The 15,300-nt window shown below is 33.9% G+C and overlaps 4 protein-coding genes across 4 annotated transcripts in view; 3 read left to right on the top strand and 1 right to left on the bottom strand.

The window, feature by feature from the left end:
• Positions 1-5,852, top strand: part of LOC122534789 — a 39,476-nt gene extending 33,624 nt beyond the window's left edge. The window contains exons 17-23 of the mRNA XM_043665760.1: positions 822-1,125; positions 1,721-2,116; positions 3,388-3,572; positions 3,679-3,811; positions 3,915-4,119; positions 4,186-4,322; positions 4,402-5,852. Coding sequence (XP_043521695.1) covers positions 822-1,125; positions 1,721-2,116; positions 3,388-3,572; positions 3,679-3,811; positions 3,915-4,119; positions 4,186-4,322; positions 4,402-4,632 — 1,591 coding nt within the window. The 3' untranslated portion in view covers positions 4,633-5,852. The remainder of the gene's footprint in view (positions 1-821; positions 1,126-1,720; positions 2,117-3,387; positions 3,573-3,678; positions 3,812-3,914; positions 4,120-4,185; positions 4,323-4,401) is intronic.
• LOC122534793 lies at positions 5,605-10,273 on the bottom strand. The gene is made up of 6 exons (XM_043665764.1): positions 9,727-10,273; positions 9,299-9,425; positions 8,526-8,623; positions 7,217-7,436; positions 6,600-7,149; positions 5,605-6,518 (listed from the first exon to the last, which is right to left on the bottom strand). Exons 1-6 carry the CDS (start codon positions 9,763-9,765, stop codon positions 6,191-6,193), a joined length of 1,362 nt encoding a protein of 453 aa, XP_043521699.1. The 5' UTR covers positions 9,766-10,273; the 3' UTR covers positions 5,605-6,190.
• Positions 10,274-11,314: 1,041 nt separating this feature from the next.
• The window catches only part of LOC122534791, a 6,915-nt gene continuing 2,929 nt past the window's right edge, over positions 11,315-15,300 (top strand). The window contains exons 1-3 of the mRNA XM_043665762.1: positions 11,315-11,890; positions 12,207-12,697; positions 12,826-13,032. Coding sequence (XP_043521697.1) covers positions 11,809-11,890; positions 12,207-12,697; positions 12,826-13,032 — 780 coding nt within the window. The 5' untranslated portion in view covers positions 11,315-11,808. The remainder of the gene's footprint in view (positions 11,891-12,206; positions 12,698-12,825; positions 13,033-15,300) is intronic.
• The window catches only part of LOC122534792 (adenylosuccinate lyase), a 27,142-nt gene continuing 26,447 nt past the window's right edge, over positions 14,606-15,300 (top strand). The window contains exon 1 of the mRNA XM_043665763.1: positions 14,606-14,894. Coding sequence (XP_043521698.1) covers positions 14,739-14,894 — 156 coding nt within the window. The 5' untranslated portion in view covers positions 14,606-14,738. The remainder of the gene's footprint in view (positions 14,895-15,300) is intronic.

The raw sequence follows: 15,300 nt of genomic DNA, 5'->3' as shown, positions 1-15,300 counted from the left end.
TTATTGTTTCCAAGTGATTCCCGACTTAACGAGAAAACTTCGATCTACTTGATTCACGTAGAATTCGTCAATTAAATTCTGTTAATTATCATCGAGGATTTTCTTCTTGGTGAAGAAACATGTCAAAGAAGAAAGATCTAGATGGAGCAGAGCAGATTTATTAATGAATAGATTTCTAAAAACCATGTACGTTGCAATATTAAATTCTAACTGAATGTATGAAATTCTAAAAGAAGTGAGAATCGACATTGCAAATGTACCTTAATTGTCTTTGCTATTCAGTGACCGACTAACTGTACCGGCGTGTACAAGTAATTAAAACTAATTAGAAGTTTTCACTATTCATTGTGCGTATTTTCATTATTCGTAGAGATTTAGAAAGAAATATCTGGCAGTGATTTTACACAGGAAACGGATTTGTAACGAGGTATCAAAGTGAGACGATGACTCGCCGTAAAAACGATAACGAACTGACAGGATACAGAGAGATCAACCTTCGACCAAGTCGAGGAGGAATCATTAAAACGCCTAACTAGAATGTAGACTTCCTAAACGTGACTTTGACAAGTGACGACCACCCAGCCAGCACTCTCAACGGGACTTTTTCCCCTTGTCTCTGTAGCAACATCCTGCAATGGAAATCCCCTTTACGGCTACCTACTCCTCCAACGAGATGTCTTCCGTTTTGGAAAACTATTACTTATGTCACCCCTGAGTCCCGTTCTTTCGTTACACTGATTCTAGCAATCCCTTCCTGCCGATTACAACTTCCTACAATGAAAGCAGACTTTTATTAAACAATACTACTTCAATGTTTACAGGTTTGAGATGCTGAAGACAGCAGACGGATCCATCAGTGGATCCCTTAAAGTAATTGAATCACTGAAGAGTAAAAAGAAGAATAAGAAGAACAAAGGTCAACAGGATGGTGCGGAATGGACTTGGAAGGAACAAGTGGATCTTGTAAAATATTCTCCTGTGCCAATAGAACAGAGTCTTTTGAGACTTGACGGTGATTTGAGTACCTTAGCAGTGGAATGCTTTCTGTGTCTGATGAGGTACATGGGCGATCAACCTTTGCCTCCAGATACTAGCGAAGTAAAATGCGTTTACACCATTCTGATGGTGAGTAACGATGTTCTCTTTCCGAGTATCTCGAAAAATGAAACACTATGTTCGGCAGCCTTTTTATTTCTAGTTCATACGAAGTAAGCTGAAATGATAAAGATTTGAAATATTCACAAGGATGTTATTACATATAATTATATGAAGGAATATAGTGAAACTTGCTGAATATTTAGGTCAAGAATTTGATGTGGAGGATAATAATTTATCAAGCTACTTTTAGTGACGAAGAATTTGAATTTCTTCTTATTTACTAATTTTTTTTTTTATTAAAGATTTCTCCTAGAAATTTCTCATAATGCTTTTTCCGAGGAAAGCTTCTAAAATTTCATTTTTTCAAGCTTATTATTTTACAAAAACATGTAGCAATCCTTCATCACTAATAAACCCACCATAAACAGGGAGATAAATTTTATACCATCAATCTTTATTTCCATACATTTCCAATAATTTTTTACATTAAAAAGTAATACATATAATAAATCTTAATATCCTAAAATATAAAGAGTGAAATCCACTTTCTTTCCCAACAATCTACTAAATCTTAATTTAACATCTAAGGACATTATTCTCACCACTTTCAATCTAATTACAGCATTGTCACAAGTATGAACTACTTCGTGATGAAGTTTACTGTCAATTGATGAAACAAACTACAAACAACAAGAGCCCAAATCCAGACAGTTGTCAACGTGGTTGGAGAATCTTCAGCATTGTTGCCGCTTACTTCACTTGCAGCGATGGTCTAAGGCCTTATCTAACTAAATATCTGGAAACTGCAGCTTATGATAAAAGAAGAGCTTACCATGGAACAGCCACAGTATGCTTGCAAAATCTCAGGAAGACAGTTAAATATGGAGGAAGGAAAAACGTGCCAAGTGTGGATGAAATTATGGCAATTAGTGCGGGTAGGAATGCAAAGAGGCAGATTTACAGACTACCAGGTGGAACAGAAAGAGTTATTAACACCAAATGTACAACTGTCGTGCAGGTAGGTTTATGAAATTATCTAATTAGACAAAAGAACAAGATTTGGAAAAAAATGTCCAAAATGAAAGTCTATTGGATCATCAATCAATAGAATTGAATATAAACATTAGGAAACAACATAATTCAATGGATCAATAACCAGCATAATTCAAATGGATCATCAATGAATGGAATTAAATATGAACATTAGGAAACAATACAATTAATCATAAACAGCAGTATCTCAATAGCTAAATTATATTATAAAATGCTATTTTAACATCATAAATAAAATAATAAAGAGTTACTAATTTATATTGTAATCAGAATATGGATCATGGTACTCATACTTAAATTCAAAACTGATTAAAAATTATAGAATGCATAAATACACAAACATACAAATATAAAAAACAAGCATAAAGATATCAAAAATTATAAAATGAAATTGTTATATAAGATAAATTAAAAAATATTATTAACAATTAAACAATAATGCATAAACTAAATTAAGTGTCTTAAAGAATGAGCTTGAGACTCGACGTGTCAATATTTAGTCATTTGAAATAAAGATTATAACTTTCATGGAGGCATATAAAAGTTATAATCTTCACATTAATAAGAATACAAACATGATAATAAAGCATAATAATTAGTTACTGATTATTCATTAATGCATAAAATAATGATGTAATATAGTTTCAAGTTTCAAATTTAGTACCATTTAACCTCAAATTGACACGCCTATTACAGAGTCGGAAAAATTTCAGTAATTACGCAATGTACATTGTAAATAACAATAATTATAAGCAATTAATTAACAAAGATTAAGTTGAAAAGCTTACCGGACCCGTAACGTTGTTATTTTCATCAATTTTTCACTTTTCTTGACACTCAATCGTAGAACGCGCACCGTACGCTACGCATGTTGGCTAGTGCAGCTGCGCGCGAAAATTTAGATTCAAATCTCAGTTAACCACATACGTATTTCCAAAATCTTTTTGATATAAATTACATTATTTCGCATAAGAAAAATATAAAATTGATATAAACATTAAAAATAAATCAAAATTAATGAAAGTAACTATGTTACTGAAATAATTTCATATGAATAACCAGAAAACTATAATATAACTATTACATATATAATAATTTTTATAAATTTCTTGTTCAAAAATGCCAAAAATTATTATCCAGAAATATAAACATATATAAATTACAATTGTTAAATTATATAAAAATATATAACAGTAATTAGTAATTAATAATTTGTTAATAACTTTTTTTTTACAGGATGTTATCGAAGAAATGTGCAATATAATATCTGTAAGAAATCCTCATGAAATGGATGAATTCTCGTTATATTGTATCGTCGATGGTGATGCATTTACGATGCCCTTAGCCAGGGATGAATATGTACTAGATGTAACTACAGAATTGCATAAAAATCATCAAGTCTTCTACTTAATATTCTGCAGGTACGTAGTATCTTTCCATTGACAAGATAAATTACTTAAAACAATTCTGACCTTTGTGAAATCAAAGAAATAAAATGTTAAAACATTAATTGAATCTTTTTTTTAGATCTGTATGGTATTATCCTCTCCGACTGGATGCCCCATTGTATATAGAAGTTGTGTTCAATCAAATTGCCCCAGATTATTTGGAGGGTCTTCTCTTAGTTTTACCTGGTGAACATTTACCTCAAGAAGTCATAGTACGTCTTTCCATTTTTCAACGATTTACATAAATAATATTAATAGTATGTAATTTATTCCGTTTGGAGAGTTTGATTAATACGTCTCCTCTTCTCTTTTTAGTACGATATGGCACAAATCGCGGCTCTTTTACATAGGGCAGCGGATATGACCCATGAACCAACAACGAAAGAAATTAAGTACTTATTACCGAAACCAGTACTTAGTTTGAGAGAACCACGACCGCAACAGTGGTCAAATATGGTCCAACAAGCATGGAATAACGTGCAACACAATACAGTAGCTGCTTGTAAAGCACAAGTACTTGGTAAATGTTTTAATTCTTGTTAATCGACATTTATATCACGTAGAAAATACTTAACTTCATTTTCAGAGATTTTATGGAAGTGGCCATTATTTGGATCTAGTTTCTTCGCCGTGAAAAGGGTGCCTGAAGGAAAAGAGAAGGGTGGTGATCATATTTTGGCACTCAACAGGCATGGAGTGCATTTCATTGATTTAATCACACACGTAAGTAGTTCGATTTTTACTTTTTTCCTCTGTGTAAAAGAGTGACGGATAATTCGTGAAACCAATATCGAATTTTTAGGAAACCCTATATCATTATCCTTACTCCGAGGTAATATCCACGAGAAAAGTGAAATCCGAGGAAGGAATCCTTTACCTTGATATGAAATGCGGTAATTTAATGCAACAACGTATCACCCGACTTCAGACTGAACAAGCTCACGAAATTTCGCGATTAATTAGACAATACATTACCATGGAACAAAGAGCCACCAATGCTCAAGGTGCTGGCATTGGGTTCGGCATGAGATAAAATTCTCAGTCTGCAAGAGACATGCAATCCTTTGATATTGTCTAAACAAGAAACGAATAGATTGTAAATAAATATTTAAGAAAAACGATTTCGAAATGAAGAAAGAGATATCTCTAAACATCTTCGAAGAAAGTTTCATCAGAAAAGAAAAAGTTCGATAATTGCTCATGATGTTACAAAGTTTCAAAGAATTGTCAATAAAATTACTTTTATTCTTTTCTTATTTATTTATTCAAAGAGCGGACGATTTGATTAAAATCGTGTAAGAAACCAAGCAAATTGGTGTCTTTTGACTAGTGAATACGTCCAATTAGAAACAAGAACACAAAATCAAGAGAAATACAGCTCATCTGACGATATTGTTATAGATAGAATCATCTTTCAAGTCGTGACAAGGTATTTTTTTATATTTTTTCCTCAGTCTGAAAAATACCTTTTTATACGACTGCATCAAAAATAAGTCACAAACTCATACCTCGAGAGAAGAGTATCACTTTGAATCGAACTAAAAACTATAAACAGCATTCCAATGTTCAAATCATCGTTTCATAAAATAATAAGACAATTTAATTACACAACAGTCTTAAGAATGAGAATTAATTTTATACATACCGTTGATATATTGAAGAGAGGGAAGAAAGAAATGAAGAAGAGAAACGAATGCTCAAAGTATCTAAGCGATTATTCTCAACTCTGTAAATACGCGTTTAGAAATGTCTAGAGAAAGAGAGAACTGTGTGAAAAGCTGAACGAGAGAACGACGGTTCTGTAAAATGAGAAACATCGAGCCAGAAGCTTTTCAATAAGATTCAATGACAGAACGCGTCGATATTCTCGATGGCTGTTGCGTTTTCCGGTTGATTTCTTTTTCTTTCAGTCCCAGTGAGGGCAATTTTCTTTTCGTTTGTCTCAAAATCGAGGAAATTGTCGATCATCTTGAATAATGAGGAAAATGAATAACGTGTCACGACATTGGATAGGATCGATTTATTTATATAAAAGTGTATAAGAGAAAGAAACAATACGGTATACGTAAAAGTTAATGTAAATCCATTTAAATGCTAATACCTTTAATGAATACGTTCTGATGGAGACTAACAAACTGCGGTTACATGTTTATCACAAGGAGACATTATTATTAATAATTGTACGTATGCGTATCGATGTGAACGGAAATGTTAAAAACTTTATATTAAAAGTTTCTACTTATACAAAAATTATTACGTGTCTCTCAATTTTCTTCGTCTCCTTTCCATTTCGAGAACATACACATACATGGTACATTTACTGTAAGGAAAAGGCAGTGATCAATAACAGTTTAATGATAAAAATTCAATTTTTTTTTTTGAACCTAAAAGTTATTACTATTTTATTAAAAATAAAAAATACTCAAATAGAAAAAAGTAGAAATTGATCTTGTATTTTTTAATGTCTGTGCCTTACAGAAAAGGCTACCAAATCTCTCTCTCTGAAACAATCAGACGATTAATTCGAACGCACAAAGTCATCAAGAAGTTGTAAAACGGCGAGTTAATTATTACTTTTTGTGCGTTACATGTTAATTTCTCGCACGACTTGGACTCGAACCAGGCGTTTTCGTTCTCGATTCCTGGGGCCAGTTACTGGCAGTATGTTTAACGTATCCAGGATCAACAGCTGACGAAGGAGTTCGAATATTAGGAGTCTGGGTTCCTGTGCTCGCTGTTCGAAGCGAGGTGAAGCATTCTTCCAGCATTTCGATCTCGTCTTTCTTCTCGTCGAATTCTTTCCCATAATGCGGCGGCGGCGGAACATTGAAAGAAACGTCACGACTTTTCTTCTGACTTTTTGGCGATGTACTTCTCATTCGAATTGGCACGTTGTCATACTGACTAGTGTCAGAATATCTATCAACGTTAGGAAGAAAAAATCAATACAATTAATGAAATTATAGAATATTGCAATAATCTACATAACTGTATAAATACCTGTAACCCTCGATAGCTTCGTCCACGTCACGTTCAACCTTCATAATCTTCACACTAGGGTTCACGATCTTCGCGAACATACTTTCACTTCTGCGGTTCGACTCGACCGGAAATCGAGGTGTGTCGATTTCATCCGCTGGACGTTGATAAATATCCTGAACCTTGTAGACCACTCTGGGCATTTCCATTCGGTGGTCCATTTTGTAAGAGTCCCTATTCGCAGCCTTTTGCATCTCGGAGTCTCGATACAATTGCGAGTCTCTGAGAGCTTTCCCATTTTCAAAATTCTGAGTATACTCTTTCGGCTCTCGATTGAAATCGTCGGTCCCTTCGTCCTCGTGCGTATCCTTCGAATGCTGGCTGCGATCATCTCGTTCCCGTTTTCTAAACTCTTCAGACTGTTCTTTGGCGGAGCTCTGTTGATGCTTCTCATCCACTTTTTCGAAACCGTTGTTCACGGTGCCACTATCGTCCTTTTTGGAGACCTGGGGGCTACTGATTTTCGGAGATTTCGATTCTTTCTCGGTGGTCAAAGTTATCTGCCGTTTAGCTACAACGAAGCAAAGGATAAAGAAAAATGAAAATAATTTCTGGCAACTTGACTTTTCCTTTAATACCTCTTTTGTCGGTCAGAAGTTTTGTCATGTCGTGCTTGTCCTTCTTCTTTGGCGCGCTTATTAACAGATCAGCGATGAAAACCAACGCTGTTAGCAAGCACAGTGCTCCAAAAATCGCGGCATTGTCTATCAGATCCTCAGGGACGTTTTCAATGGATGCCATAGACAAAGCGCCGACAATAGCGAAAAGAATTACTCCGAGTCCAAGGAAGAATATTTCCTTAAATAATAGAAAAATACATAAAGAATAATTCAATATTAATGACTTCCTCCGTTTAACAGGGTCTCTATCTGAACTCCTCGAAACTCTTTCATATCCCCACCCTGTCGTCGGAATAAAATTCACATATAAAAACGAAACGATCTTCACACGTTTACAAACGATAATTCGTATTTCTTTTCAAGATTTCTTTACAATGGCGATTGTACTGCCATCCAGTGAGATATTTCTATGAAAATATTCATCAACGTTTAACAACGCCTAAGAATTCCTTCGGGATTGAAAATATCAACGGTCTGTTTTCAATGCAAATTTCAATGCATAGATCAGTATGTATAACTAATTTCGATCTGCCTCAGTTGAGTCATTAACTAAGTTACAGTAGCGTACGTATTACGTGACTCAATTGTCATACGTCAAGGATGCTGTTACGTTCTTCTTCTCGTAACTTGCTCGCACGAAGGATACCTTCAATCTTGCCCCTCAATGACAGCGTCAACTAGAGAGTTCTCACGCTATGGTTAAGTAGCGTGATCTATATTTAACTGATTTCTCATTCCAACACTAATTTCCATATCTGTGTAGCTTGAAAGATATATGAAAAACAACAACCTTGAAAAAGATAATTTTCAACGCAGCACGACGTGATTCAGTTCAACTGTAACGACGATTAGCTATCGATCGAGGAGTGCCGGTTAGAAAATACTTGCAACCGGAAAGGACATTGAAAAATGCGTTCATTCTCGAGATTAATATCGTGGGAACATTGAATAATTGTTTTCAGTAATTAATTTATAATATATGATTATTGTTTCTGCTAAAAAGGAATAGTTAAATTTCTGCGCCTGGAGCGTTGGTTGAACAGAAAAACTACCTAAACATCAATTTATGATAAAATCAGTTTCGTCGAAGGACACTTGTCCTGCAAAAAGAGAAAGAACACCTTGAAGAGCCTAAACAATAAGACCATTAAGGAATTACGACGAGTTGTATAATTGTCTGAGAGACGTCAAGCGTTCGAAAAATGTACGTTGAATTTTTCGTCGAAAATGTAAAAAAAAAGAAAAGAAAAGAGAAAGAAAGGATTACCGTTTTTCGACCATTTAGTTCTCCCGTCGCAGCAGCAATAAGCAGACCCGTCGTGACTATTATGTAACCACCGCAAGTCGCGGTTGCAAGAGCGGCGCCTAGATTAAGAAAAGAAAAGTACGTTATTGCGTGTTTTGTATTTCTCTCTCTCCACGAACTTACACGTTACTATAAGACGTAAAACTTCACTTGAATCAATCGTTTCTAAAAAGTTTCACTCGATCAATCGTTATTCGATTAATTGTTGATCTTCAATTAAAATATTACAACTTTTGGCAGCTATTTCTCAAGCAAGTTGCAATATTATAATTTCAAGGAATACTAAATAATATTATAATATTATAATTCCAAGAAATTCTAAATAATATTGTAATATGATTTCAAGAAATTCTAAATAATATCGTAATATTATAATTTCAGAAAATTCTAAATAATATTGTAATATTATAATTTCAAGAAATTCTAAATAATATTGTAATATCATAATTTCAAGAAATTCTAAATAATATCGTAATATTATAATTTCAGAAAATTCTAAATAATATTGTAATATTATAATTTCAAGAAATTCTAAATAATATTGTAATATCATAATTTCAAGAAATTCTAAATAATATCGTAATATTATAATTTCAGAAAATTCTAAATAATATTGTAATATTATAATTTCAAGAAATTCTAAATAATATTGTAATATCATAATTTCAAGAAATTCTAAATAATATCGTAATATTATAATTTCAAGAAATTCTAAGTAATTCAAAATGACGAACCTATCGCGCCCCACGTAACGTTGTTCAGGAGAGACCATTCTCTGCTTCGGCTTCTCAGATAATGAAACACCCTTCGACTTTCGTCATTGGTTATCCTAAGTGCCACCACGCAGGCAATGCACAGTATCTGTAAAACATTAATAATTAATATTCACGTTGGTAAATTTATTTAATAAGAAAACAGAAGCGAGTTAAAATTGAATTATGTATTGCTCAGTTCCAAGGAACAATTATAGATAATTAATTGTGGGAGTATCCGAAGAAATTGTAATTTCGTACTGTGAGAACACTGATACGTGATTGAAAAGAAAATTGTGCAGGCATTCTTATATTCATGTACGGCGCATATCCAGCGACTAAAGTGAAGTTTACAACATAATGTGAAATAAATTGAAATAAATACACAAATATACAGTATCGTTACTCACCACTTCGATAATCCTGATGAATACCTTGCGATTCCACATGTCTAATTTTATGTACCAACAATTTCCAGTTTTACAACATTCGTTCAACCATTCTTAAGACGTTTACATATTTTTAAACTTTTTTTCACACAGTTATCGAGCATTTGAAGCAACGTCAAGTAGAGAAATTCATCGTACAATTTCGCTTGTCACAACCCGCGTAGAACTCTGTCCACCGACACTATCACATCCGAAAGATCAAGAAAAATTGCACGAATGATACACTACACAGGGGAAGACACGATTACGTATAACTCGAAAATCATTAAATATAAAATCACCCTGCCTGTGTATCTGTGAAATTAAAAAGAAGAGAACGAATCAAATCTTCAAGGAATGAACGATTCCATCTCGATAATCAGTTCGTAGTGAACCGAAATGATAGAGAAATCGAGAAAAGGAGCAAATGGACGAACCGCAGCGCGCGTCCAACGACAACTGATGAGACGGAGAGGATCGTGGTTCAACTTGCACGGGCTACGTTGTGTCACGTAATAAGGTTTGCGTACTGCGGGTAACAATGCTATTATCGCACGGTGCATTGGCGCGGCGTACAGTGTGAATTTTCGCAACAAATACGATGGAAATGGTTAACGAACCAGCTAATACCTTGAACCGGTTTGATAAGGCTACAACGAACCGGTCAACATAAGGAAAATTTCAGAATATTTCTTCTTCGACTACGATCCTCGAGTACGATCCTTCATTTACCAACTGATAAGAGAAATAGAGAAAGAAATGAAAATATTTTTATCTCCCTTGGAGTTCTGAATTCTTCTTAACGTTTTCAGAAATTTCTAGAATGTGTTAATTTGACTGATAAATAATCGTGCATGAAAACCGTCAAATGATTCATCGATGCATCATAACAGCAACATTGATCGAGCTTAGAATAATGTAAAAAAGATTGCAACGATGCTTGATACGACACGATTGTTAATTCGAGGTCCTGCGTAATATAATTTTCGTCTTGAGTCATCTGTAATAGCTGTGAATCATCTGAAACTTCAATACTGTAGTTTATTTCACCGGAAGTACAATCATTGTTTCACGCAAAGTCGAATTTCCTTTAGAAATTGTTTTAACTGAGAAAGATTCCAGAATTTTTGTATAAGACGTTTTATTTACGAATGATTTTCTTTCTCTTCACAACGTTCCAATTTCGTCGCGTTCATGACAGTTCGCCTACATTGTAATATCAGAAACTCTATCCGAACAGTCGTTGGTCTCAGTCTTCGAGCGGGCAACAGGTTGCCCAAGAAACAATGTAACATCGAGGAATCTAAAGTACGTACTTTCCTCGAGCAGTAGGTGGAAAATTTCTTTATTCATTCTTTATTCACTAAAATAACCATAATAATTCGCGCTAAGTTTGAACTCTCAGAAGAAATATCACGTTATATATATTAATTTAAAAACTATTACATTCAAGAGATTGTAATAATGTAATAATTAATAATTGCAATATATGTATTTAACAATTGAGTGGAGAAGGCTCTTTAAATTAAATAAAATAAAAAAAAAAAGAAGAACAAAAATATTGGGAAGATATTCAAACATCGACACACGCATCTTCTGAAATGGACTCGACGAAGGAAAACAGAAGAAAGCGGCGATGCGTAACGAGAGGGAAAAGGATTTACAGGATGAAGGAAGAAACGAATACATATCTCCCCTCCAAAGACTAAATAAAAAATAAATTTATCCAATGGAGGAGGAGGCAACCAATCCGAAATAAGCGCCATCTGATCTCGTACACTTGGCCCATAAAGCCATGGTTTTAGTGCATCAGTCTTCTTGAAAGCGTGCTATTTATCATCGATCCTCCGACTCTTCCCCGTTATCTGTTCTCCGTTTCAAAAAGATTTCCAATAGATAGATCTTTACTCGCTCGTATTTCGTCGCAACTGCAGATAAAATCAATTTCTTATAAGATGACGGTTTAACGTGACAGATTGATGACAGAATTGTAACAGAAAGAAGAGGCAAATGTCAATTAATAATTAAAAAGTGCGACGTTCAGATCGATAAAGAGAGAAAAAAATGGAATCTGTTTCGACGATTCCACAATCAAACGAGTCTCTCAACAGTGTTAACGCCGAAGACAATATTGAACAACAATTAGGTGAGTGATACTGGTAAGTGATATTTATAAAAAAAACGATCGGGTTCCCGAATAATCAAATACGTAGTTGATGGTATTTTATTTTCTCATTTATTCATTGTAAAAAGACAAACGTATCATTGAAAATCGATATAGTTACTTTTGCAATTATCTTATGCTTATTGTTATGTTTTGTATATTTATACTTTTATCAAGAGCGTGCACTGTTTAATCAATATCAAACTCACGCGTATATTCCACGTCAGAATATTTTTATTTCTCGTTTAAGAAAAAAACAAAAGGAATATTAATAATGATCATTTTCAAACAAATCAAGCGAGCACTCGGAGATTCGTCGCACAGTCACGGACCGCCAACAAAGCGCGAGACTTGAGGAGAGAGGAACAAATGGAAACCGATTTAAAACTGTTAAAATTCTTAACTGATAATCAGTTGACGTTGACCCAAGTTAATGGTCAAAGGAAGCTCGGCCCACCGCCAGGCTGGACTGGACCACCTCCTGGCCCGAAATGCGAGATTTTCGTCGGCAGTATCCCGCGAAATTATTACGAACCCGACATTGTTCACATATTCAGTTCAGTAGGAACGATTTACGAGTTACGCTTGATGATGGAGTTCTCTGGCACAAACAGGGGTTACTGTTTTATCATGTACACTACCGAAGAGGAGGCAGCTCGTGCTGTTAAAGAATTGCATCATTACGAAATCTACCCGGGGAAAAGACTCGGTGTTGTTCCAAGTGTCAATAATTGTCGGCTGTGTATTAATCGCCTCCCTCGAAATCTCGATTCTAAATCCATCGTCAAGGTTGGTTGTTGATATTTTCCGACTTATTATTTATTTTGTTTCTCTATACTGGTTCCCTCTTGTGTCGTTCCATTAATGGCAAATTGCTTAATTTTTTCATTTTTTTTTTTTTTTTTGTGTTTTTTCAGAGAATTTATGAGATGACCGATGACGTTGATAAAGTGGCCGTTTATAGAAACTCTAATGGCTGCCTTTACTACGTTTTGGTTTCGTATAAAACTCATCGAAGCGCTGCCATGGCGAGGAAAATACTGGTGCCTGAATCGATGTCGCTTTTTAAAAATTGCGAGGTCAATATAGAATGGGCTAATGCGAATATGACACCTTTCAACGTGGTGCGTATAACGATTCTGTTTGAGTTAGTCTAAAGAAATTAATTTCAACTCAGACTCAAATTAATTTAAAAAAAAAATAACATTATTACGTTCGAATGAACGATAAGAATTTGACGAAGGGAGGTTAGCGTTTGCAAATCGCCATCAGTGGCAATACGATTTTCCTTTCGCGTATAAAGAACAATGACATCGGTCAATTATGAGAAAATGGAACGTGGGTACTTTCCCTTGTTAAGTTGCCTCTGCAAATGGCATTGCGATTTACCAGAGTCAAAAACCTCGCATACTTGGATCCTAGGTTACCTTCATTGTAATTTACATCGCGACAAATTCATGCCGCAATTCAATTTCCGCTTTCAAGAAAGAAATGACAATCGTACCTAGTTTATTGAACATAATAACCATGGTAACCAAGAGAGTGTCAACCTTTTTGTCGAATTATTTTATAACTGTTGCGACAATGCCACAAAAAACAAATCACACAATGATTTATTATTTATTTATACTATGAGATAAAAATCATGGAAACTGTTATAAGAAGGAATTTTTTTTTTATCTGCATGCGTACGCAAATGGGAAATTTCGATTTCAGACAGGAATATTGTTTACTTCAAGATACATTCTTTCACGTAGAATTATCGTTTTACCACTTAAAAAATATCAATTATATTTAAGAAAGTACGATTTTCCAATCGTGACAAAATTATAAGACAATTTTCTTTAAATAGGTAAAGCAAATAGAGAATGTTAAACGTGTATTAAATATGTATTAAATATGTATTAAAAATAGTGTGTTTACATTTTAAAAAAAAACTGAATATCTTATAAAAGAAAACTAAACAATATCGAAATTAATTTCATTAATAATTTGAAGAACAAATATTACTGTCTTTTGAAAAATTTTAAAATACTACAACATTAACAATTATTTGAAAAAACATCCCTATGGTTATCCAAAAACAACAATTGGGAGAAAAAGATGAGTAATATTAATACAAGGTAAAAGATAAAAATAAAGTTCACGCATTGATTTCTAAAAATAGGATGTGTCTTATAATTTCGTCGTGTTCTACAAGTGGCATTTTGTTAAATATAATTTTTGTTCTGTAAATATTAAAATTTTAAACAATATTTTTATCTTGAATATCTTGAAGTAGGCAATAATCTCTCTCTCACACACACACACACATAACAGGAAAATCCTTTCTTATAACGTAGGTTACAGTCGCAGAGTTATTATTTCTATTCATTCAAAAACATAATTAGTGATCAATAATTGATAATCAAAATAATTATTTATTTCAAAATTTATTAAAGATTCGTTTACCTTCGTATACTAAATTATAATATATATTCAGTCTCCAAATTTATAATATATTCAGCAGTATATATACACTAATATGTTCAGCGTGTATCAATTTTTCTTTCGCGTTAAACACTTTAAACAACTGTTCTTCCAAATTAAAGTTACGCGCAAAAGAATGAAGAAACATTATTCCACGGCGTGGTAAGATCGTTTGAATCTATTAGTTCGTATTCCCGCCAAAAGAGGCAGCGCGAGCGTCGGCGTTCATTAAAGAGATTGCGCAGCGTCAAACGTGTCGAGTAAATCAGCTGATCGCGTGCTTCTTCGTTCTCGCGTTATACAAAGTATTTTTTCGAGTATCGTGCTGTAATACTAGGCGAATTAAAATACGGGGAAGAAAATGAATTTGTCGACGGTCGAAAACAGTGAACATTGTGACTATCGTAGTCCCTTGGCAACGAGATACGCCTCGAAGGAAATGCGCTACAACTTCAGCGATCAACACAAGTTCAGCACGTGGCGGAAATTATGGATTTACTTGGCCAAGGCAGAGATGGTTCGTAACTGTCGAACAAAATTACCATAACCAGCTTGTACCGCATATCATAGCCTCGAGAGAAGATAATCAGTTTCTTTTTTCTCTTTTTTTTTTCTTTTTAATTTTTGTAGTTAACTGAGTACTCCATTTGCTTCGCTTGTCAAGCGCAGAGCGAGATAAACAATTTATAATTTCCTAAGAGAATAACATACATCAATTAATAGAATCTGAGTATCAGGTTAACTATTCGTGAGAGAGATTTCATCGTAATATTATTCGCCATATGATTATTTATTTATTTTTCATTACGAATTTAGGTAACTCATAATTTCCCTATCTATATATGTATATATTCATTTTTATGTTCTTGTATTATATGTCAAGTCGTTTTGCACGTTACATTGTATTATTGGAATAGTTTTAA

The sequence above is a fragment of the Frieseomelitta varia genome, unplaced genomic scaffold, assembly GCF_011392965.1.
Source record: "Frieseomelitta varia isolate USP_RPSP 00005682 unplaced genomic scaffold, Fvar_1.2 scaffold_640, whole genome shotgun sequence".
Lineage (NCBI taxonomy): Eukaryota > Metazoa > Arthropoda > Insecta > Hymenoptera > Apidae > Frieseomelitta > Frieseomelitta varia.
This window is presented reverse-complemented; position numbering and strand designations above follow the sequence as displayed.